The 25,648-nt window shown below is 41.2% G+C and overlaps 1 protein-coding gene across 3 annotated transcripts in view; it reads left to right on the forward strand.

The window, feature by feature from the left end:
- The window catches only part of TBC1D23 (TBC1 domain family member 23), a 67,279-nt gene that overhangs the window by 10,877 nt on the left and 30,754 nt on the right, over nt 1-25,648 (forward strand). For 2 of the 3 annotated variants that reach the window (XM_081086729.1, XM_081086730.1), the window contains exons 2-5: nt 15,213-15,324; nt 16,676-16,781; nt 17,696-17,900; nt 22,695-22,818. In XM_081086729.1, coding sequence (XP_080942855.1) covers nt 15,213-15,324; nt 16,676-16,781; nt 17,696-17,900; nt 22,695-22,818 — 547 coding nt within the window. Of the gene's footprint in view, nt 1-15,212; nt 15,325-16,675; nt 16,782-17,695; nt 17,901-22,694; nt 22,819-23,038; nt 24,386-25,648 lie in introns of those variants that run through there. The other variant, XM_081086731.1, reaches the window with a different exon arrangement.

Here is a 25,648-nt window from a genome sequence, read left to right on the forward strand (position 1 = left end):
TTTTATAATACACTAGGGCAGTGGTTGGCAAACTGCAACTTGTGAGCCACATGCGGCTCTTTGGCCCCTTGAGTGTGGCCACGAAGTTTCAATCGCACTGTACGTGCGCGCCCACACGTGGTATTTTGTGGAAGAGCCACACTCAAGGGGCCACAGTTTGCTGACCACTGCTCTAGGGGGCTAGTGCATGAATTCGTGCACCTTGAAAGAACTGTGGGCTGCAAGGCTGCGGTGGGCACAGGGGTGGGTCTTGGCCCATCCTCCGCGCCCTCGCCCGGCCCCTCCTGCCATGGCCCCCGGTCCTCTGTCTGCCGGCAGCCCTGCTCTTGCCGCCGCGGCTCCCACGCGCTGACAGCGCCTGCTGCGCTCACACCTGCTAGTGGCATGGGGGAGCACAGAATTTTCAGTTACCACCAGAGGCTTGCCCCGATGACAGTGACCAGCGCCCTGCCTTTGTCTGGCGCCCCTGCTCACCTGCTCCACCATCCCGCCTTGGCCGATGCCCACCATGTTCCGCGTATGCCCCCTGGTGTTCAGTGCACGTCATAGTGACTGGTTGTTCAGTTCTGCCGTTCAGTCTATTTGCATATTAGGGCTTTATATATATAGTATATTAAATCTATGTAAATATATAACAATGATACGTTATATCATTTGTATATGTACATCATATACAAAAATAGAATTATAACTTATTTTGATTTACTTATTTATATACTGAGAACATAATAAAATTTAATTAGAACATATAAGCAATCACATAGTGTTAATAACTTTATCAGCACAGTAATTTTTCTGTTGTTTTCTATTGTTTTTATTCAGTGATGTTGGAGAATTAAGTTCTTAAAATAACTTGTTTATGGTTATTTTCCCTTTAAAAAGTTTCCAGCCTTTGCTTTGAAATATAAAAGTGACACATAGAAAGATGTATTTATCTCATATAGGTGTGTGATTAAATACCAGAAAATCTTGAGCTTTATATTATAGATTCTATTTAGATGTAGTCACATATGAAATAAATGAGATCCCCTTTTTCCAAATAAATTATCATTGATGATTGGAATCCATGGAGAAATATAAATCTGTCATCTACTTCTTTGCTATATTATGATCTCCAATTGATAAAGTACCCTTAGAAAGAATTTTCCAGTTGTTGCAAAGTGTTATCACCTTATTTGCAATAGTTCCTTTATTTTCCAAAATGATGGTTTCAAGAAAAGGAGTATTTGGGGTATTTCTTTTCTCATTACGTTTTGGATAATGTAGAAATTTGTAATAGAAACATTGTGCTATTTTGTGTTGACTCTTGCTGTTTTCAGTGTATTATTTCTCTTAGGCAAAGATACAATCTGTTTTCAGCTTCCAAATAAACTACTGCTTAGGTGGTGGTGGTGGAACCCTGATGCATTACTTTTTGCATTAAAAGTGCTGGAAAGTCACCTCCTGTGTATAGAAAAGAACAGTTCAGAACTTTGTTTTGAGGAAGAATGAAAGAGGAAAGGATTTAGAGCACTCTCTAAAGTTAACTTCTTGGTAGAGAAGATATTCTTCTATTTTGTAAGCAAAGTCTTACAGCAAATGCATTGCAACATTACACATGTAGAAAAGTTACTTTTTGCTTAGGAAGATGAGTTTTTTTCTTAGCAGGGGAAAAAGTACTATTGGTGCAATTTGATCTACATGGACTATGGATCAAAAATAAGTCTATGAAGATTTACAGCATCTGCTCCATTTGTAGTTAAGTTTAGTAGTTTACATAGAGAACATTCTATGATCTCTATTTCCTTTGTCAATTGCAATTCTGAAATACTGTAGTTATCATGTTTGTTTGACTTGTCAAGCCAAGAAGACTAGGTTTAGCACCTTGTTTACTTAGCACAAGATCCTGGTTAAACTCAAATTCTGGAAAGGATTACATTAATTGAAAAGGGACTTTTCCAAAGCTGCTTTTTGTGGCTCAAATTCTGATTCAGAATTCCACTAATTTTTTAAAATCTGATGAATGGGGTATTTTTTCCCCTTTGGTATGCAAATATGCAACTTGTTAAAATGCTGCGACAAATATGTCTGATTCTGACCAAAATGCAGATAATTTCAAGATTCCTCAATGATCAAATTGTGTTCCCACATGGTCATGGTCATTTCTGAATGTTGTTATTAGGAAGGTTTGAGATTGTTATTTCAAAATAAGTTGCACAGTACATACATGTTATGGTCATTGAACTTTATATTTACTGTACAAATTAATCTGTAACAAAATTGTCCTATTTACATTTCTACCAAATGTCACATAAAATATTTGGGAATGAATTAGAGAGTTTTCACGTGGTAGTAATTTGTAACCAATGTGTTAACAATAGTAGCAATGTAAGTCCAGACAAAGCTTTGGTTCTGATGTCTCCTGACCTGGAAATTAAGAAATAACTAGAAATATGATGGCACAAAGTAAGTCATTAAACCACAATGCAACGTGCCACTATTACGTACTTTTACAGTTTGGTGGTGCTTACAACTAATTAGCTGATTATTTTCAAGTTTTAAATAATTAATCAGAAGTTTGTGCCTGAGTGAGTGTGTGTGTGTGTGTGTGTGTGTGTGTGTGTGTGTATGCAGTCTGGCCTGTCATGGTTAATCTTTGCTTACTGTGGCTTATACATTCTCAACAAATATGAATGGACTATACTTTGGAAAGAACTGCCCCTACCTCTGTTCAATGGGTTTTAGATAATAGAACTTGGGCCAAAACCTTGAAATAGTCAGCGAGAATGTCAAGTACATGAGAGCATGGACCTTTTGTTCACTGTTAGCATAATATAGTGCCTCACACATTGGCTAGCATGCGTAGGTGCTTGGTACATATTTATTGACCGTTTGAATGAAAGAATACTTTTGTCAGGGAAGGAAAGAATTCAGAGCATGGGTTAAAGAGAGGTGCTGGAAGCCGGTCCATTCTTGCTGCTTGACACAGTCGCTGCAGGGAAGAAACATCTGCACAGCATATGTTTCAAGGGACCTGGCATATATGGCATACTGTTCTTAATATGTTTGTTCACCTTCTTGGTGCTATGTGTTTTAACCAAGGTCACCTCTCCGAAAAAGGTTGTTTCCCCAGGTAGGGATTTTTCCCTGAAGTTAAGGAGGGGATAAAACCCCTTAACTAACTGCCAGGCGGGTAGTTAATCACTTTAACTACAAACAATCACGCTTAAGCTACATAATCTTTACTCCCTGGAATGGAGATAAGAAACGCCCTAACCCCTTTGCAATAGAAATTGACAGGATTAAAATCAACTGGTATAAATACAGATGTAACAAGACAATAAAACACAGAACTTGCCTAGAGATCCTGGACAGAACTTGGCTGGAGATCCTGGCTAGGCTGCTGATCAACAGAACGCTGTCCCCGTCTCATTCCTTCTTCGCCGACTCATCCACACCTTTTGGGGACCCCTGGACCTGCTGGGGCTGGACCCCAGCAGAGAGGTATAGGAGAATTACTGGAAACTGAAGGATTGTTTTAAGAAAAGGCTAATTTTGCAGAGTATATAAGGAGGATGAGGACTGAGAAAAATGGCTAATGATTTCTTGGAGCATTTTTAGTAGAGGAGTGGAGAGTTTCAGATAATGAGAGAATGAGTGGAAACCACTGTTTTAGGGAATTGAACTGTAAAGAGGAAGATGACTTTTTGAAAAGGAGAAGGTCATGTACAGGAGCTTTTGAATAAGCACATGTGGAAATACTAGTATTTGAGGAAAGGAGAATAACAATCACGGGTATACTGCTCTTTATATTTTTGAATGCTAGAAATACTTTCAGTGAAGATTTCAGAGTCCATTTTATCTCTGGGTGCTGTTTAATACTGCTAGCAGACTCAGAGGTTTGAACAATATCCTGTGCAAGGGAATAACATGTTTAAGATGTTTACATAACACCCTTGGAGCTTTTATTGATTTCCCCAGTAATTCAGCTTTTGTGTTTTTATTTGAATCAGACAATAATATATCTTAGACCCTGACACTTTAAGACACAAAATCAATTTTTTTAAATTTGGTTATAGGATTTTTTTTAATAGTTTCTCTGTACTCTGCATTTAAGTTTATATATTCTTGGTCCTAAGTGTTTTGTTTTTTTTTTAACTCTTAAAATCTTTCAATATATATATTTTTTACAATTACAGAAAAAGAATTGGATTTTTAAAATTTTGAAAACTGGTGAAGTTGATTTCATTTATTTGATATGCTAAGAGGCTCCATTAATTAAAAAAAACAAACATTTTTCTAAATCCAGAAAAAATCCTCTCAAGTGTTTTAGAAATTTATCTCAACATTCTCAGGTGTAAGTGCTATTCTGAAGTTGAATAGGTTGTGGGAAGTCATACAGACCATCTAATAAGTTTCTGGGAATTATTGCTAATTGCTCAATTCTAGGGATCTTTTATTTATTTATTTATTTATTTTAAAAAAACATATGTTGAGTACTTACTTTGTCTTTAAAGATTTTTTCTTGACTAAATGAAGTGTCTTAATACCCCTAGACTCAAGTTTTCTCTTGTCTTCTAATTTTAGTTTTTTTCCACAATTTATTCTTGTTTTATATCTCTCTCAGGATGTGTCACGTGTACCCAAAAATGGTTCCTGTGAACAGTAACTCAGTGTATGACCCTGTTCTCCTTTGAAAACAGTGAAGGCTTCAATGCCTATGGAGACTGTCCTGAAAGAGAACGTTGAAAAGGATAGATTCAGGCAAGCTGTAGGCATTAAGATAGAATGGAAAAGAGGACTTGGAGAGATACTTTGGTAGAACAGGATAAAATTCGTATTCTTTCCACCCCATCTCAGTAAAGAAACTGAGTTTGAATTCTAGGGCACACAACTAACTGTTAAGTGTGTGGAGTTTGATATCATGTTTTCTGATTTTGAATTTTATACTGTTTTCTCTATAACACTTTGCCTCTAAGCCTTTTTTTTTTTTTTTAATATATTTTATTGATTTTTTACAGAGAGGAAGGGAGAGAGATAGAGAGTTAGAAACATCGATCAGTTGCCTCCTGCACATCTCCCACTGGGGATGTGCCCACAACCCAGGTACATGCCCTTGACCGGAATCGAACCCGGGACCCTTGAGTCCCCAGGCCGACGCTCTATCCACTGAGCCAAACCGGTTTCGGTGCCTCTAAGCCTTTTATATCCTTAATTTCTTGGTGCTTTTGCTATTGAGCTGCTATGGCAACTGTTTAGAGTCTGTTCCTTTCCCACAATGATAGTTACCATGTACTGCTAATCAATTTAAGGCAGGGGTCCTCAAACTATGGCCTGCGGGCCACATGCAAATACAAATATTGTATTTGTTCCCGTTTTGTTTTTTTACTTCAAAATAAGATATGTGCAGTGTGCACAGGAATTTGTTCATAGTTTTTTTTAAAACTATAGTCCGGCCCTCCAACGGTCTGAGGGACAGTGAACTGGCCTCCTGTTTAAAAAGTTTGAGGACTCCTGATTTAAGGAATTAAAGAGACAAGACAAACTCTTAACCCCTTAACAATCTAAGGTGTGGTTTGAACCCTTCATAGTGATGAACAGTACTCCCTTCATTGAAATGATATGTGAGGGTTTGACATAGTAGCTTCCTCTAAAAGTCCTAAATTAAGGAGCTCTTAAACTTTTTTCTGAAGAGTTGCTTTTTTGGGTAACATATTTAGTGAAGATATAATTTGTGTATCATAAAATTCACCTATTTAAAATGTATAGTTTAGTGGTTTTAGTATTTTCACAGAATTGGGCAGTCATCATCATTATCTAAGTATAAAATATTTTCATTATTCCAAAAAGAAACCCCATGCCCATTAACAGTCATTCTCATTCCCCTGTCACCCCAGATCCCTCTGGTCTACTGTCTCTATCCATTTGCTTATTTTGAACATTTCATGTGAATGGAATCATACAATATGTGGCCTTTGCTGGTTTCTTTCACTTGTATACTGTTTTTAAGGTTCATCCAGTATTGCATGAATCAGTACTTTATTACTTTTTATTCTTGAGTGACATTTTCCATTGTATGAATATATTACATGTTATTTATCCATTCATCGGGGACGATGGACATTTGGATTATTTCTGTTTTGGTGCTATGAATTATGTTGCAAAAATTCATGTATGGGTTTTTTGTCATTGCCTTTTTTAATGTGTTAAACATACATAATATAAAATTTACCATTTTAGTGTTTATAGTCCTGTGAGAATAAATACATTCACAATATTGTACAACCATCACCACTACCATTTCCAGAATTTTTCATCATCTCAAACAATACACAGTAACTCCCAGTCTCCTGACCTCCAGTCCCTGGTAACCTATATTCTACTTTCTGTCTCTAAGAGTTTGCCTGTTTTTGGCACCTAACATAAGTCAACTCATACAATATTTGCCCTTTTGTGACTGGTTTATTTCGCCTAGCATTTGTCTTCAGAGTTTATCCATGTTGCATAGTATATGCAGGAATTTCCTCTTTAAGGCTGATTAATATTCCATTGTATGTATATACCACAATTTGTTTACTCATTATTCCATCTATGAATATTTGGGTTGTTTTTGGCTAGTGTGAATAATGCTGCTATGAACATGGATTTACAAATATCTGTTTGAGCCCTTGCTTTTAGTTCTTTTGGATATATATCCAGAAGTGGAATTGCTAAATTAAATGGTAACTCCATTTTTAAGGAACTGCTGAACTTTTCTACAGAGGCTGCACCATTTTAAATTCCCACAGCAATGCACAATTTCTCTACATCCTTGCCATTTTTTTAATGCTTGCCATCATAAAGGGTGTGGAGTGTAATATTTTGTGGTTCCTGTACAAGTGTTTGTGTGGATGTATGTTTTGAGTGTTCTTGGATATTTACCTAGGAGTAAAGTCGTAGCTTATGTTTAAGATTTCGAGGTTTTGTCAAACTGATTTCCAAAATGGCTGCACCACTTGACATTCCTGCCAGCAGGGTATGAGGATTCCAGTTTCTCCACATGAATAACAACACTTGTTATGGTATCTTTTTTACATTAGCCACCATAGTTATAATAATCACTGCTTTTTAACATGATTGTAACTGAATCATTTTACCATTCTCGATTATTGCTTGGTGAAAGGGTATAAATGTTAAAGAGGAATTCATAGATATTATTTAAATATTCAAGCAGTATATACAAATACAGCACTTATTATACTCATTTTGTACTGACTTATGCTATGTGAGGAGTGAAAGTCTCTTTTCTATCTCATTTTTCAGAAGTAGCCACCTTTCACAATTTTGGTTTTTGTTCTAATGGATATCACCATAATTCTAAATTTTTATGTCTTTTAATATTAAAATATATTTATTGAATATTGAATAATTCTTGAGGGAATTTGTGCTAAGGATAAGTGGGAAAGGTTAATGCAAGGAAATTTTAGAAAGCACCTAAATACCAAACTCTAGAAGAATAGCCAAATCAATTACTCAGCCATTAAAAATCCAAATTATAAAGAGTACTGAATAACTTGGAGAAATGTCCATAACTTTTTTGGGAAAATATAGTTAAGTGAATCCTACAGGATGTAAATTTATATAATTAGGATAATCCAGTGTTGCTTCATATATGTCTCTACACACACATTTAAATACATGTATATGAAGAAAAGTAATTCAGTGAATGTGAATAGTAGTTCTTTCATGGTAGTGGAATTATAGTTGGTTTTTACATTTTTTTTATACATTGTCCAATTTCTCTAAAATGATTATGTTACAATAAGAAAAAGGTTTGCCCTGGCCGGTTTGGTTGGAGCGTTGGTCCTCGGACCAAAGATGTCGTGGGTTCGATTGCCAGTCAGGGGCACATACCTCAGTGGCAGGCTCAATCCCCGATTGGGGTGGTGCAGGAGGCAGCCAATCAATGTGTCTCGCTCACATAGATTTTTTTTCTCCCCCCCCCCCCCCAAAAAAAGAAATAGGTGGAAAGAATATCCTCGGGTGAGGATTAAAAAAACAGTAACAATGAAAGTTAGCTACTGTCCAGTATATTAAGAGTAGTTGTTTTCATGGCTTCTGCTTATTGAAGAACTAGAGGCCTGGTGCATGAAATTTGTACAGGGGGAAGCAGGGGTCATCCCTCTTGCAATTTGGGACCACTGGCTCCTAACTACTCGCCTGCCTGCCTGATTGCCCTAACCCCTCTGCCTGCCTGCCTGATTGCCCCTAACCACTCCACCTGCCTTCCTGATGCCCCTAACTGCTCCTCTGCCTGCCTGATCGCCCCTCATTGCCTCTGCCTGCCAGCCTGATCCCCCTAACTGCCCTCCACTGCCGGCCCAATCACCCATGACTGCCATCCCCTGCCGGCCCGATCGCTCCCAACTGCCCTCCCCTGCTGGCCTGATCGCACACAACTGCCCTCCTGCCGCGACCTGCCTCTTCCACACGAGGCAGTGGAGACGCTGGGATTGGCCTCCTCCATGCTGCGCAGAGCCATGGGACCCCCAGACGTCACCGCGCGGAGCGGCCACTGGGCCCTGCCTCCACTTTGCACACAGCCATCTTGTGGCGGCATCATGCAAGGGTGTCACGTGAGGGCGTGACACCACTTAGGCTTTTATTATATAGGATAATTTTCTCAAGATTCATCCATGTTGTATTATGTGTCAGAATTTTCTCTCTTTCTAAGGCCGAATGATATTTCATTGTATATGTATATGCCACATTTTGTTTATCCATTGAAGAATATTTAGATGGCTTCCACCTTTGGTTATTCTGAATAATGTTTCTGTGAACATGGGTGTACAAATATCTGTTCGAGTTTCTGCTTTTGCTTCTTTTAGGTATATACCTAGAAGTTGAATTGCTGGATCACATGTTGGTTCTATTTTTTAAATTTTTTGAAGAATAGCCTTATTGTTTTCCTTAGTGACTACACCATTTTACATTCCCACCAGCAGTGCACAAGGTTGCAGTCTCTTCACATCCTTACCAACTCATTTTCTGTGTGTGTGTGTGTTTCAATAATAGGCATCCTAATGGGTGTGAAGTTTTATTGACTTGATTTTTAAATTTTTCTAGACTTTCTTAGGAAGAATGAATGAATGGATGGATGGATAAATAAATAAATAAATAAAATATATGTAAACATACTTAACCAGTTGAACTATTGATATGTGTATTCAAAATGAAGAGACTCATAATAGCCAAACTCAAATGTTTATTAACTGTTGAGTGGATAATTCAGATATAGTATATACATGCAGTGGAGTATTACTTGGCAATAAAAAGTAGGTACTGATACATGCTACAACATAGATAGGCTTCAAAGACATGCTAATAAGTAAAAGAAGCCAGATACTAAGACCATATAGTTATCTATATAAAATGTGCAGAGTCACCTTAGGCAGTTTTGCTCAGTGGGTAGAGTATTGACCTGCAGACTCAAGGGTCCCAAGTTTGATTACAGTCTAGGGTACATGCCGAGGTTGCAGGCTCAGTCCTCAGTAGGGAGCGTGCAGGAGGCAGCTGATCAATGATTCTCTTTCTTCATTTATGTTTCTATCTCCCTTTCCCTCTCCATGCCTCTCTGAAATCAATAAAAAATAAAAATAAAATGTGCAGAATAGATAAATGTGTTGAGACAGAAAAAACCAGTGGTTGCTAGGGGCTGGGAGCAAAGTGGGGAGGATTGGAGAAGGATGATGATGTTGGAATTGGGGTTTAAGTACAGAAAGACATATGTAAAAAAAACTTTAGATGAGCCAAGTCTTATTTTCATTTGCAGTTTGGTGTGTGTACAACTGAAGTTTTCATAAATTTTGAAATTATATAGGGAAAATGAGTTTTTATAACATCTTTAGGAAAAACAGAATTTAGAAAAAAGTGCTACACATAGTTATTCTAGTGCTACACATAGTTATCCTAGTGGCCAGTTTTCTGTAAGTTTAAGTTTCAGGAACACAAAAATATAATCTAGTGGCTTTTAAAGTCATAATCTTAATGTGTGGTTTATTAATAAAATAATTACAAAATTTCAAATTGAACTCATTAATCCTAAAGCATTTAGAATGTGTATTTATTTTGGTAATGTTTGAAAATTCCCTATCCTGCACCACTTCCTCCCTTCCATATGCTAGAAGTTACTCAACATTTGGTTGAGGAAGGAAAACCTAATTCAGATGCTAGCTTGAATATACTAGTAAACCTTAAACTCGCTTCATATAAGTTTATTCAGTGTTTGCCTTGCTGTAATTCTAAAGCAACTTGGGTTACAATGCTTTTGCCACATCAGAGGAGAAATTCTGTTATGCTTTCTTTAGGTTTTGAAAATATGTCATTTATAGATCACTGACAGTAACCTGTAGTAATTGTATTAACACTAGAAGCCCGGTGCACGAGTTTGTGCACTGGTAGGGTCCCTCTACCTGGCCTATGGGGATTAGTGGACCTCCACACTGCTGCAGCCCAGCCTTATCCACCAGCTCGTCGGGCTCCAGCCCACTGTCCCCATCAGTCCCACACAGCACAGAGTAGTGCACAAAGTGGCAGGCGACTGGGGAGAAGCCTGAGCCTAGGCCAGGCGCCACACTGCTCTCGCTCATCCCAGCCCCACTGTGCCTGCTGCCGCTGCCTCTCAGTAGGCTCACTGCTGCTCTGTTGCTGTCTCTATGAGCCCATCCTAGGGCGATACCGGCCTGCCCATTACCGCACAGCCATTGCCCGTCGCTCACTGCTCGTTGCTCACCATCACGCAGCACCTGAGAAGCAGCTGCAGGCTCACGCCCAGTCAGTCCAGATGCTGGTCCCAATCCTGGTGCCAGTCCGGATGGGGGAGGGGTGCGCAGGGGGACTGTCCGCAGGAGAGGCTGGCACCACTGCAGCTGCGCTTGCCAGCCATGAGCCCAGCGTCTGGTGCCCATTAGCTGAGCGGTGCTCCCCCTGTGAGAGCGCACTGACCACCAGGGGCAGCTCCTGCATTGAGCATCTGCCCCCTTGTTGTCAGTGCACATCATAGCTATTGGCCGGTTGTCCGGTCGCTTAGGCTTTTGTATATATAGATAGATAATTTCAGTGTCACAGAGCCAGGAAGAGGTACATTTTTGCTTTTTACAATCCCCAAAACTTTGTTTGTGCTCTGTCCTGAATCTTCTGAGCAGAGGAAACAATTGCTTACTTTTTATACTTACTAGAGTAAATGGACAAGGACTGTACTTTTCTATTTCATTTAATAGCTGTATGAACATCCCATACACTTCCAACAACTTTTAGCTAGTCAGTAAGAAGCTTCCCAAATCAAAGAAGATTAAAAACCACCGCCCACCCAATCATACCCCACCAGATGTGTGTTTTTCTTTTGAATATTAGGTGTTGCTTGTTCAAAAGTGCCAGGGCTGGCCAGCAGACCCTGAGTGACGAATGAATGGATTACTCCGACACAATGTTTGCTGTGAAAGAGAGGGCTAAGGGAAGGCCTGGCCAAAGGGACCAGGCAGCCTCGATTGTAGCAGCAGTTTGAGATAAAGTTTATCTTTTAGATACAATCATCAGGGTAAGTAATCTTGGGAGGACATGTATTCTTATAGTGTCTTTTAAGCAAGGACACCCAAAAGATTAAGGAATAAGGATTCCAGTAAACACTTGGAGGTCTGCACATACACAGACTTGTTTGGAAAGGTCAAGGAATAATTAGGGACACCTTCAACACTCCCCTAAGTCGGAATTCTGATAAACAGGGCAGGCGGCCTTCCACACACTTCCCTTTTCTCATAATGTCCTCCTTACAAACTTTCCAACCAAGTCTCATGTGCTCCCCAACACAAAAGTAGAAGAAACTATGATAGGAACTTGAGCTTTTTATGAATTATTTAACTTATTTTCAGCTCTTTAATTGCTTTTACAAGCACATTTGTAATGTTGAAGTTATGATAACTGAACCTTCGAACACCTTGCTCAGAAGATAATGTTACTTTTAATTAGTTTGTGACAAGTGCCTTTTACTACGTAAGGTGGAGCATTTTCTGGTTTCTTGCTCATGATTGTACTGCTGGAGACTATATATGTGGTTCCCTGGGGACAGCATCCAAGAATCCAATGGTGGTTGTATCAATAAAAATGTGCTTGCTTGTACATTATCTATACTAATAATAGGGTAATATGCAAATTGGTCGGGACACCATCACAATAACAACCGATCATCAGGCTGCATGCATAGCATGCGCGGTTAGGCAGGAACTTACAGGGACGGGGGCGGGGGAGGCAGGGCCTGGCATAGGGCGGCCTGTACTCCCCACATGGCAGTGGCAGCTGTGAGTGGCACCAGGCGGAGAGCCTGCGGGCCAAGCTGAAGCAGCGCCTGCAGACCATCAGTGCCGAGGTGCAGCTGTGCCAGTCCCGCCTCCTGGCCAGAAGGTGCGCAATCACAGGGACAGCCACAGTGGTGGGCCAGATTGACATCCTCCTGGCCACGCTGCATAGGTTTGCGGATCTGTGCAGGCACAAGCCTTCGATGTGTGCATCCTCTCCCCCCCACCTCGTGTGCGAACGTCTCCCAGCATGCGCAACAGTCCCAGACCATGTTCCCCCACCCCTTTGCTGCACTTCCACCAACCCCGGCATGCCAACGGCCCCCACACGATGTGTACACATCCCTTCCAGTACGCTCACGTCCTTTGGAGTGTGTGGGGGTGGTCGGGGCAGGCGGCTGTGACATGATAGTGAGAGGGCAGAGTGGTGATGCCCTGTTCCCACGGAGGACAGTGTGGCAACGGAGAACACCTCCATGGGACTAATGCAGGTGCTGAGGCGGGAGCAGGTGTGGACAGGCACACCTGGTGGGCGTGGGGCAGCCCTTGCTGAGGTGCCTTCGGTCAGTGTTCAAGGTCAGGAATCCAGAGGAGGCGAGGCGTTCTGTCCTCTCAGTGAAATGGTGGGAGAGTCGGGGCGACCGCAGAGAAGGAATGTGTACTTGGGGTGCCGGCGCTCATGAGCTGACTGAGCCTTGCTCGCTCAAGGCCTAACGCACTCCTGCCAGGCAGCGAGTGACAGGATGTGCTTTTCTGACTTAATGAGAGAAAACATTGATTCTCCTGCTGCCCGCAAAGGTGGAAATCGGAGTGGGGAGACACACGGGGAGTGAGCAAGGTTCCCTGTTTGGGGGTTCCAAACCCTCTGTTGGTTCCTTTCACTGCTGACTAGAGATATATAGGGTGTCCCCCCAAAATGTATACACACTTTGAATACCTACAAATTCTAATGGGTTTAATTATGAAGAGGAAGAAACAACAATGGAGCTGTCATCTGTTAAAAGTGCGGGCCTAAACCGGCAGTCGGACATCCCCCGAGGGGTCCCAGATTGGAGAGGGTGCAGGCCAGACTGAGGGCCACACACACCCCCCGCCCCCTGCACGAATTTCATGCACTGGGCCTCTAGTCCTATATAATAAAAGCCTAATATGCTAAGTGTCCGGTTGTCCAGTTGTCTGTTCAACCAATCAAAGCATAATATGCTAATGATATGCTAAGGCCACTCAACTGCTCACTGTGACGTGCACTGACCACCAGGGGCGAACAGTCAACCAGTCGCTATGACATACACTGACCACCAGGGGGCAGACAGACAACCAGTGACCAGTCACTATGATGTGCACTGACCACCAGGGGGCAGACACTCTAACCGGTAGGTTAGCTTGCTGCTTGCAGCTGATAGGGACTGAGTGAGACAGGCCAGACATGCCCTGGAGCCCTTCCGCAGTCCCTCCCCGGCTGGCCAACCACCCGCGTCCCTCTTTGGCCCCGATTGTGCACCGGTGAGGTCCCTCGGCCTGGCCTGTGCCCTCTCACAATCTGGGACCCCTTGGGGGATGTTGGAGAGCCGGTTTCAGCCCAATCCCGCAGGCCAGGCCGAGGGACCCCACTGATGCACGAATTTGTGCACCGAGCCCCTAGTTATGATATAAAAAGTATGTTGAGGATTAGGCATTGTTGCCCCAAAATACTAACTTTGTTGTCTGAAATAGTAAGGGATTTAGCAAAATTTCTTCAAAAAGAAACCAAGGATTTTGCATTGAAAAGTGGAAAAATTCTAGTTCTTCATTTATTCTGTAAAATAATTTCATCTCCATTACTAGGTGTACCGGTTAATAATGCTGATATTGTAATCAAAGAAAACATGATAATTTCAAGAGAAACATCAAAAGTGCTTTATTCAAAGTAATGTCCATCGCTAGCTACACATTTCCCCCATCTTTCAGGTAATTTGCTCTAGTCATATATCTATACTAGAAGCCCGTTGCACAAATATTCATGCAATAGGCCTTCCTTCCCCTGGCTGCCGGCACCGGTTTTCCTCTGGCACCCGAGACCCAAGCCTTTGGTTCAGCCGCAGCGGAGAAGCCAAGCCTCTTCAGTCTTCAGTCTTCAGTCTTCAGTCTTCGCTCTGCGCCTGCATATGCAAATTAACTGCCATCTTTGTTGGGTTAATTTGCGTACTCATCCTGATTGGCTGGTGGACATAACGAAGTGACACCAATTTGCGTGTTTCTCTTTTATTAGTGTAGATGGTCATGTACTATCCCCTCTCATACTGCAGTGCTTTGAATTCCTCACTGAATTTGTTTCTCCTTGCCATTATCTAGCATAGTGTTAAGAACATAGATTCTTTTAAAATTTGAATCCTGGCTCAACTATTTACTAGATATGTGACCACAAGCGGCATAACTCATCTTTGCCACAATTTTTGTATCTTTAAACTGGGGCCAACAATGTAACATACTTCATAGGGTTATTGTGAAAATTAAATAAAAACAAAAAACACGTGAAATGTTCAGAACAGTGCCTGGCACACAGTTAGTGCTATATAAATTGTTAGTCATTACTACTACTGTGAATACTGCTATCACTGTGATTTCTCAGTGCTGTCAGCCGGCTTGCCCTTTCTTCTCTTTTTTAAATTTCTTTAATCTTAGAAAACAGGTAACTAAGCTTGTTAGAATTAAATGCAAATTAAGAGTAAATTTAGTGTATGAAGCCTGAGATTTACTTCCAAGAAAACAAAATGCTGTGTGTTTGCCTTGGTGTTGATTGCACTTTGGCTGCTGAGAACATTTTTATCTCGAGTGCAGCATTAACAGGCCATGCTTATAAATGAATCTGGAATTAAAAAAAATAAGATTTAAAATATCTCTTAATAAGTATGACTTGCTTTTTAGGGAAAAAGATCTTGAAGAAGCTCTGGAAGCAGGAGGTTGTGATCTTGAAACTTTGAGAAATATAATTCAAGGGAGACCACTACCTGCTGATCTGAGGACCAAAGTTTGGAAGGTAAATGGAAACTAAATTAATAAAATGTAATCACTAAAAAATAATATTTGAGAATTTTTATTTTCAGTTGTCTTAGTTGCAGAAGCCTATTATCCTATGGGCATGTCACATGTAGAAAATTAGACAGGGCAACTTACTAAAATCTCTGTTTCTATAATGTTCGGTGTATTTAATAATTTAGGTTTTGCAAGGCAATGTCTTCTTTATTAAGATGTTATGATTACAATAGAAATACTTATTTTTGTTAAAACATATATAAGCAGAGGATAAGATAAAAATTATCTGTTATCTACCACCTGTTTGTAAAACACAATAATGTCTTGGTGTATATTTTTTTTACTTTTTTCCTGTTTGCACATATATATGTAAAAGAAATGGAATTATAACTGTATGTAGTATTCTGAATGTTTTATCACAGAAATTTAAAAGACAAAGTTGAGACACTTGTATAATGAGCCTCCTCTTAGCTTTAATTGTTATTAGTATTTGGCCAATCTTGTTTGATTAATATCCCAGTCCTTTCCTCCCCACACTGGATTATTTTAAAACAAATCATTGGCCCAGTTGGCGTGCCTCGGTGGTTGAGTGTCGACCTATGAAACAAGAGGTCACAGTTTGATTCCCGGTTAGGGCACATGCCTGGGTTGTGGGCTCATTCCCCAGTGAGAGGTATATAGAAGGCAGCCAATCAATGATTCTCTGTCATCATTAATGTTTCTCTCTCTCTCTCCCTCTCCCTCCCTCTCTGAAATCAATACAAATTTACAAAAAAACACACACACAAAAATAGAAATCCTTAATGGCACACTAAAATACTTTAGTATGAAAGTCTAAAAGATAAAGACTTAAAATAACCGTGATATTATTAAACTTGAAAGAATAGTAATTTCTTAATGTGTGTGTCCTCCCATAGCTGGAGGGAAAAGGCAGTCTCTGGTGTCTTTTTTATAAGAGCACTAATTCCATTCACGAGGGCTCCACCTTCATGATCTAATCACCTCCCAAAGGCCCCACCACCAAATACCATCACAGTAGGATTTCAATATGCATGGTTGACATAAACATTCATGCTATATGGCATTGAGGATATTTGTTTAAAATAAATTTACATATGTAATTATGTAAATATTTTACGTAATTTCTTCTATTCACTGTGTTGACATGGAGTAGTACAATTTAATTTAGGAGGAATATGACTAAGGTTTCAGCATTTGGTGAAGTGTAGATACATTACTTTGTAATCTTTGAAATATTTATTATTATTCCTAAATTCAGGCCTTTCCATTGTTATAGCATCTTTCTAAGGATGAAAGATGGCATATGAAGCTAGTTGCTTTTTTTTTTCTTCCAGATTGCTCTAAATGTTGCAGGAAAAGGAGATAGTTTGGCATCATGGGATGGTATTTTAGACCTGCCAGAACAGAACACTATTCACAAAGATTGTCTAGAGTTTATTGGTAAGTTTAATAATTGTTTTCAAACAGTAAAAAATTTTGGAAATAATAATTTTGGGGTAGAGGAATCATTCTTTATTATCTTATTATTACTTGGGATATTTCAAATTTTAAAGCTCTAGTAAATAGCTTTAGAATTTTTCATTTGAATATTTTATGAAATAATGTCTAATATTTTAAGAAAGAGAGCCCAATTTTTAGTGTTCTTTTGCGTCATGTTTTTAATTCTTTAGGTATTTTTATAATTTTGTTGCAGTTTTAAATTTTTTTGGTGTAATTAATATTTATGTAATTTATGTAGTCCTAGATTAAAGGATGCTGTGTTCCAAAAGTTTACCTATAAATCATAGGTCATGATCTGTAGAAAAACATTTTAGTTAAATTATTGATTAGTTAAGCTTTTGTTTACTAACCACATAGGAAACATTGCTGGTGTTTGCAAAGGAAATTGAATTTGGAGGTAGAAAATGAATCATTTTCCCTGCCCTTGGCAAGGCTTTAGTGGTAGCTGCCCATCATGGGGTAGATGATAATCTCTTGTTTAGAAAACAGTTTTTGCTTTCCAAGAATATGAGTTATGATTCTTTCCTGCTCTTCTACTTCAGGTGGTCCATTCTTGTTTGATCTACTTGTATATATAAGTCAAATATTATTAAGTTAGTAAATATTGAACAGCTAGTAAATACTGAATAAGTAAAAGGAAAGATGTGCTTTCACATAGTGTTGTCATGCTCTAAATCAGCAATCGCCAACCTTTCGGACCTCGTGGACCACCAGTGGTCCACGGACCACCTGTTGGCAACTGCTGCTCTAAATGCACTAATATAGTATTTGTTATATATTTGTAAATAAGTGTTATGTCCAATAACAGCCTCTAACAAGCCCTTGGTAACCTTATTTTGACATTTATTTTCTAGGCCAGCTTTCAGTGCCAGAAGAGAAGGCAGCAGAATTACTTTTGGATATTGAATCTGTAATTACCTTTTATTGTAAATCACGTAACATTAAATATAGCATGTCCCTTAGCTGGATACATCTACTCAAACCACTGGTGCGTCTTCAACTGCCACGCAGCGATTTATACAACTGCTTTTATGCTATCATGAATAAGTACATCCCCAGGTAAAATGTGATTTAACTACTTATTTTAAAAATGAATAAAGGCCTAGTTTGCTTGAGTTAAAGTTGTTAGATATATCTTAGTGGTAAAATAAAAGGATTAAATAATTTTGAAGGTTGATTGAATCATAATTGTTATGTGACTTAGTGATTATAAAAAAATTTTAAGGATTCTTTAAGAATTTATGCTTCTAGAGCAGGGGTGGGCAAACTTTTTGACTCAAGGGCCACAATGGGTTCTTAAACTGGACCGGAGGGCCGGAACAAAAGCATGGATGGAGTGTTTGTGTGAACTAATATAAATTCAAAGTAAACATCATTACATAAAAGGGTATGGTCTTTTTTTTAGTTTTATTCATTTCAAAATAGTTTGCCCACGGGTATATCTATCTATCTATCTATCTATCTTCATACTTTTTTAGTGGTATCCCTATTTTAATTTCTTCATCTGTAACATAAAAATAACATTATAGTGTCTAAGTGAAAAGTAAAATTTTTGGAATGCTACTGTAAGTGAGGTGCTGGGGTTACAGCTTGGATCATAGTCCTAGAAATAGAGGCATTGAACAAATAATCACAAGTGTGCCGAGTGTGAGGAAGGTGAAGTAGAGAGCACTATGGGAATGTATAATGAGGGTAGCCTAACCTGCACTGGGGATTAGGATTGGCTTCCCTGGGCAGGTAATACTTAAGCTGAAACTAGACAGATATGTAGGGATGAGTGATGGAGGCTGCACTCATGAGCCAGAGAGAATTCTTTTTCTTTTTTTTAAAATATATTTTATTGATTTTTTACAGAGAGGAAGGGAGAGGGATAGAGAGTTAGAAACATCGATGAGAAACATCGACCAGCTGCCTCCTGCACACCCCCTACTGGGGATGTGCCCGCAACCTAGGTACATGCCCTTGACCGGAATCAAACCTGGGACCTTTCAGTCCGCAGGCCGACCTCTATCCACTGAGCCAGACCGGTTAGGGCCAGAGAGAATTCTTGGAGTAGCTGGTGCTATGGATCAGGTGGTGAAGATTTTAGAGCCAAAAGGAACTTTCATCATTACCTACAGCAGTGGTTTGGCTGCACACTGAACCTTAGATACAAATTGGAATCATTGGGAGCACTCTTAAAAATCCCCATGCCTGATTGCATAGCCGACTAATTAAATAACATCTCTGAGGCCAGCACATAGGCGTTAGTTTTTGTTAAGAGCTTCTTAATTGATTACAGTGTGCAGCCAAGGTATAGAACCGCTATTTTAGAGCTTCCTAGTTAATTGACTTCCATTTTTTACTACTGTCTGTGTGATAACACATTATACTAGATTTGGGTGCTTTGTGTATGTTCTCATTTAAACAATGACCTAAGGTAGGTAAGTAGGTATCTCTGATTTACAACTACAGAAATTGAGGCAAAGAGAGATTAAGTGATTTTTCAGGATCACACTTCTGGTGTGTGATTGAATCAGGAGTTGAACCTAAGTTTAAATGAACACCCGTGCTTTACTAAAATGGTTCTCCATACTGATTGCTTATTAGAATCAACTGAAGTTAGTCTCTCTCTCTCTCTCTCTCTCTCTCTCTCTCTCTCTCTCTCTCTCTCTCTCTCTCTTTGCTAACAGCTTTATTAAGATATCATTCACATGTTATAAAATTCATCCTTTAGTATGTACAGTTCATTGGTTTTTAGTACAGTGTTATGTAACCATAACCACAATCATTTGTAGAACATTTTCTTCACCCCTAAAGGAAACCTTGTAACCCATTAATAGCCAGCTCTCCATTTCCCTGCAACACTGTCAACCCTAAACAACCACTCATCTACTTTCTGTCACTATAGATTTGCCTATTCTGGACATTTTACATAAATGAATCATAATATGTGGTCTTTTGTGATTGTAATGTTTTAAAGATTTACCCATATTTTAGCATATGTTATTTTGTTGTTGCTGAGGACTCTTTCATTGTATGCATATAACACATTTATTCATTCAGCAGTTGATGGACATTTGGATTTCACTTTTTGGCTATTATGAATAGGGCTGCTATGAACATATGTCTACAAGTTTTTGTGTGGACATGTAATTTCATTTTTCTTGGATATTGTACCTATTAGTGGAATTGCTGGATCATATGATAACTCTATGTTTAACCTTTTGAGGAATTGCCAGACTTTTCCACAATAATTGCGTTATGTTGCATTCCCATTAGCAGTGAATGAGCATCCCAGTTTCTCCACATCCTCATCAAGATTTGTTTTTTTATTATAGCCATACTAATGAGTATGAAGTGGCATCTCAGTATGGTTTTGATTTGCATTTCCCTTACAAGTAAAGATGTTGAACATCTTTTCATGTGCTTAGCGGCGATTTATATATCTTCTTTGGATACTGTCTCTTCAGCCCAAGAACTTTTAAACATGCTGGTACTTGAAGTTTCAAGTATAAATAAACTAGTTAGAACCTAGGCATGGATATATTTTAAAAATTTGGGTGATTCTAATATACACCAGGGTGGAGAACCTCTGTACTACCTTGAAGCCATAGTGCTTCATGTAAGGAAAACAGACTTAGAGATGCCAAGGCACAGGGCTAAGGTCAAGGTAGAGCCAAGACTGGAATTCATATTTGGGAAACATTCTGTTATACTATAGATCTCTCAACTACCTTAGTACCTCTCACCGTAACAGAGCTAGTGTAGCAAGGGGCATGGTGTTCCGCCTAGGGAATGGTGGTGGTGGCTAGTACTAGAGGGAGGGGTTTTATGATGAACTGTGTGACACGCTGTCTTGTCAGGTGTCTTCAGTTACTGTTTTCAGGAGTTCTAAATGTATCACAGTACTTCAGCCAAAGTCAGTGTTAATGTCCTTGGATAGAGCATAGCTCCACAAAACGGTGCTAGAAGAACTCCATTATGATGCATCTTTTTATTACAGATTCAGATAAAACACGGGTAGAATTCTATCAAGCACAGCGCCTTGCAGTACAGAGTACCTTTGCAGTACACAGATATTAAATGAGTAGGCTGACTCCCTGAGATGTCCCACTTTTACTGAAGATAAGACCTCAAACTAGGCACTTGTTCCTACGGTCTATGCCCCTACTCAGTTTATAAGCCTTGCACTTACAATGCAGGAACGTATTTAGACTAAGGAGGAGGTAATCTTACCAATATAAATCCAGTTCTGTCTCTGGCACCTGAATTACCAAACCAGGGCCTTTTCTACAAACTTCCCTGTCAAACTGCAATATCAAAAAATGGCAGCTAGAGGGTCATACCAAATCTTGGTATAAACCTCAGATCTTAGATTTGTAGAAATTCTTTTTCCTTCTTGTTTGAATAGCATTTTAAAACATACTTAATGTACAGAATAGTATTAAATGTAAGCTGTAAATAAAAATTAAAAATAAGTTAAAACAACACAAGAAGCTACTTGGGTGAGCTGCTTGGCTACAGGTAAGCCTTAGTTTCCTCAACTGTACAAGAGGGAAATAATAGTGCTTATTTTACAGGGTTGCCTTTAAAGATAAACATATAAAATGCTTTTATGTTAAAACTGTGACATTCATTTCATTAACTTTTTTGCATGCATCCTTTTACCTTGGTATCTTTACAGTTTGCTTTATTATTTTGTTGTTAATCCTCACCTGTGGATATTTTTTCCATTGATTTTTAGAGAGAGTGAAAGAGAGGGAGGAAGGGGGCAAGAAACAGAAAAAGAGAGGGGGAAACCTTGGTGTGAGAGAGACACATTGTTTGGTCGCCTCCCACACGTACCCCGACTGGGGCCGGGGTCAAACCCCACATCAGGTAGATGCCCTGGACCTGGAATCAAACCCGAGACCATTCAGTGCACATTTAGACGCTCTGATCATTGAGCAACACAGGCCAGGGTGTACAGTTTGCTTTTTTAGAGACTGTACTGCTACCAAAATACCACTTTCTAAAATACCAAGTTACATTTATGGAAGGGTGGTATGGCATGATAGCTTAACGCCCAGTTTCTGTGTGCAAGTCTTGGCTCCATCGCTTCTTCGATATATGACCTTGGTGAGCTACTTGACCACAAACAAGCCTTAGTTTTCTCAGTTGTGCAGCAGGGGAAATAATAGTGTCCATTTTATAAGTTTGGTTTTATAGATAAACCGAGATAACTTTTTACAAGTGCCTGTTACCGTGTCTGGCACATGGTGTCTCCTTGGACACAAGGGAACAGGCAAGAAGTAGGATGGTTATAAGTAAAGTGCGTGTTACCTTCTAGAATTCACTCCAAGCACCTAGTAACCGGGCTACTTCAGCAGCTTGTAAGGCTCTTTCTGCTAAATGTGTCTATTCTGAAATGTTCATCTGGCCATTTCAGACTTGTACCTTTGGCTGAAGGACATTCCTAATTGTGTACATTAACCTGAAGCCTTCTTAGGCGTTTCCTCTTAATTTGGCAGGAAAAAAAGGGGGCTGGACTTCTTCAGAACTCTCCAGGTCTCCTTTTGGGATTCAAATTTTACCAAAATACCCTAAGTGATCCTGCTGTGTTCAGTGGTCCTGTAGTCCTTTTGTTAGAGCACTGCCCAGGTTCACCTAAAGAATCTCCCTAGAGTTGATTGTAGACCTGTTGCTTCTACAACTTTCTGTCAAGTCAGGTCCATTAGGTGTTAGCAAGAGAGCTCTTCCTGGTTTATTAGATAGACTGGTATTCAGGTGTTCTGAAGGTAGGAAGGAGGCGGATATTACAAGAGCATTGGTTACTGATGTGATCATTTCTGACCTGTTAATGCAAGAAACTTTTCTTCTTTTGTCTTCTAGGGATTGTTCCCTGAAGGGGAGACCCTTTCATCTTTTCCGATTACTCATCCAATACCATGAGCCTGAGCTTTGTTCATTCCTTGATACAAAGAAAATTACTCCAGACTCCTATGCACTCAACTGGGTAATAAAGTGAAAGTAGGAACACTTAATGAAAAATAGATTTTTATGAAACTATAATTAGATATTTTTTCCTCCAAGGAAGAAACAGAAAAGTACTAAATTATCGACCATTAAACCAAAGGAGTAAAATTACTGGCACTTCATAAGTAGCTTGTTTTAGTTCTCACTTATGTTAGTCAGTTTAGGTTAATATGAACTTCAGCCTTTTGTTTTACAAAATATGTGTCATATTTATATACACATCTATATATATATTAGAGGCCCGGTGCACAAAAATTTGTGCATTGGCGGGGCAGAGGGTGTCCCTCAGCCCCACTTGTGCCCTCTCACAGTCTGGGACCCCTCGGGAGATAACAGCCTGCTGGCTTAGGCCCAATCGGGTGGCAGAGGGCAGGCCCAATCCCTAGGTGCAGCCCCTGGTCGGGCTCAGAGCAGGGCTGATTGGGGAGTTGGGGCGCCGCCCCCTGTTATGCACAGAGCAGGGTGGATCAGGAGGTTGCAAGGCCACCCTCAGTCACACTCAGGGTAGGGCCAATTGGGGGGTTGGGGCACTGCCCCCTGTCACACTCAAGGCAGGGTCGATGGGGAAGTTGCGGCGCCACCCCCTGTCACGCACAGAGCAGGGCCAATCGGGGTTGTGGTGCCACCCCTGTCACATATAGAGCCGGCCGATCAGGGGGTTGGGGTGCTGCCCCCTGTCATGCACAGAGCAGGGCCCATCAGGGGTTGGGCCTCCGTACCCTGTCACACACACAGCAGGGCCGATCAGGGGGTTGGGGAGTTCCCCCCTGTCATGCACAGAGCAGGGCCAATCAGGAGGTTGTGATGCCACCCTCAGTCACGCTCAGGGTAGGGCCGATTGGGGGATTGGGGCGCTGCCCCGTCACACTCAAGGCAGAGTTGATGGGGAGGTTGGGGTGCCGCCCCCTGTCACCCACAGAGCAGTGCTGATCAGGGGATGGGGCGCCGCACCCTGTCACACACAGAGCAGGGCCAATCAGGGGGTTGGGGAGCTCCCCCCTATCAGGCACACAGCAGGGCCGATCAGGGGGTTGGAGCACCTTCCCCAGTCATGAACAGAGCAGAGCAGATAGAGAGGTTGTGGCCCCGCCCCCTGTCACACACAGAGCCGCAGGGCGATCAGGGGGTTTGGGCGCTGCCCCCTGTCACACTACTCCAGGGGCCAGGAGGCCTCCATGCTCCGCTGATCCCAGTGCTAGGAGGCATATTACCCTTTTACTATATAGGATAGAGGCCTCGTGCACGGATGGGGGCCGGCTGGTTTGCCCTGAAGGGTGTCCTGGATCAGGGTGGGGGTCCCCCTGGGGTGCCTGGCCAGCCTGGGTGAGGGGATGATGGCTGTTTGCAGCTGGTCACTCCCCCTTCAGGGTGGAGGTCCCCACTGGGGTGCTTGGCCAGTCTGGGTGAGGGGCTGAGGGCCGTTTTCAGGCTGGCGGGTGACTGAAGCTCCCAACCTCTTCTTTTTTCCTTTTTTTTTTATTCTTGGATTTATTTACCTTCTATGGCTGTCACTGGAGCTGAGAGCTGACCTCGGCTGCTGAAAGCAGGTTTCTGTGCTTTGTTTACCTTCTGTATTTGAAACTTTGTTGCGACTCCAACTCTGAGATCCCTGCCGGCCGGCTGAAAGCAGTTTTCTGGGGTTTTGTTTAGCTTCTATATTTGTAACAATGTTTCTTAGAGAGCAGCTCAGAGCCCAGCAGCGGCAGGCAGGGAACGGGGAACGTTGGCTTCCTCTGTCACTGGAGCAAGCAAGCCTCCTGTTCGTGTTGGTAGCCTGGCTGCCGGCCGCCATCTTGGTTGGCAGTTAATTTGCATATCACCCTGATTAGCCAATGGGAAGTGTAGCGAAGTTATGGCTAATTACCATTTTTCTCTTTTATTATATAGGATAAGAGCCTTAGTGACTGTTACAACTGAATGACCGGTTGCTGTGACGCACGCTGACCACCAGGGGGGCAGACACGCAATGCAAGAGCTGCCCCCTGGTGGTCAGGGTGCTCCCACAGCCAACCTCCCCTGGCTGGCCAACCTCCCACAATCTCTCCCCCCAGGCCGGCAGGCCCCAATCGCCCAATCGGGTCCAGGCCCCGGGCTGGGATGGGGAACCAGAAGTGGGTAGCGGCAGACTCGGCCCCTTTATCAGGGGGGCCAAGGGCCAGCTCTCTCCTCGGGGCCGGCAGCCAACCTCCTGCACCCTGTCCCTACCCCCAGCTGGCAGGCCCCGATCAGCCCGCCACCCGCCCAGCACAGTGGCAGCTCTGTGGTGAGGGAAGGAGGTATGGGGGAGACAGGGAACCGCATGGTGGCGGTGTCAGCATCCGGCATCTGTTCCTTCCACACCCATCCCGACAACTGTCGCCTTCTCTCCCGACCCCACTGGGGCCTTCGGGCCCCAGTCGGCCCGGCCCTGATCACTGGCCAGGCCTAGGGACCCCATCCTTGCATGAATTTCATGCACTGGGCCTCTAGTATATAAATATATGTATGTAATACATGGTAAATATTAGTTCACTTTGAAACTTTAATTGATGATATATATTAGAAGTGATATTCAGTCATGAAAATAGTTAAGATTATCAAATGACTAATATAAAAGAATATAATGTACATCTCAGTGCTCTGACATTCTGTATTTGTATGTTGAGTGGGAAGTTTGTTATTCTAGGTCAGTGTCCTCAAATCTTTTGATCTTGAGACCACTTATACACAACATTTATTGAGGTTCCATTGTTTATATGGGTTGTGTTCATTAGAAATTAAAACTAAGAAGTTTTAAATATTTATTTAGAGTAATGATAAATCCATTACAT

Source organism: Myotis nattereri (genome assembly GCF_964212035.1).
Source record: "Myotis nattereri genome assembly, chromosome: 3".
NCBI lineage: Eukaryota > Metazoa > Chordata > Mammalia > Chiroptera > Vespertilionidae > Myotis > Myotis nattereri.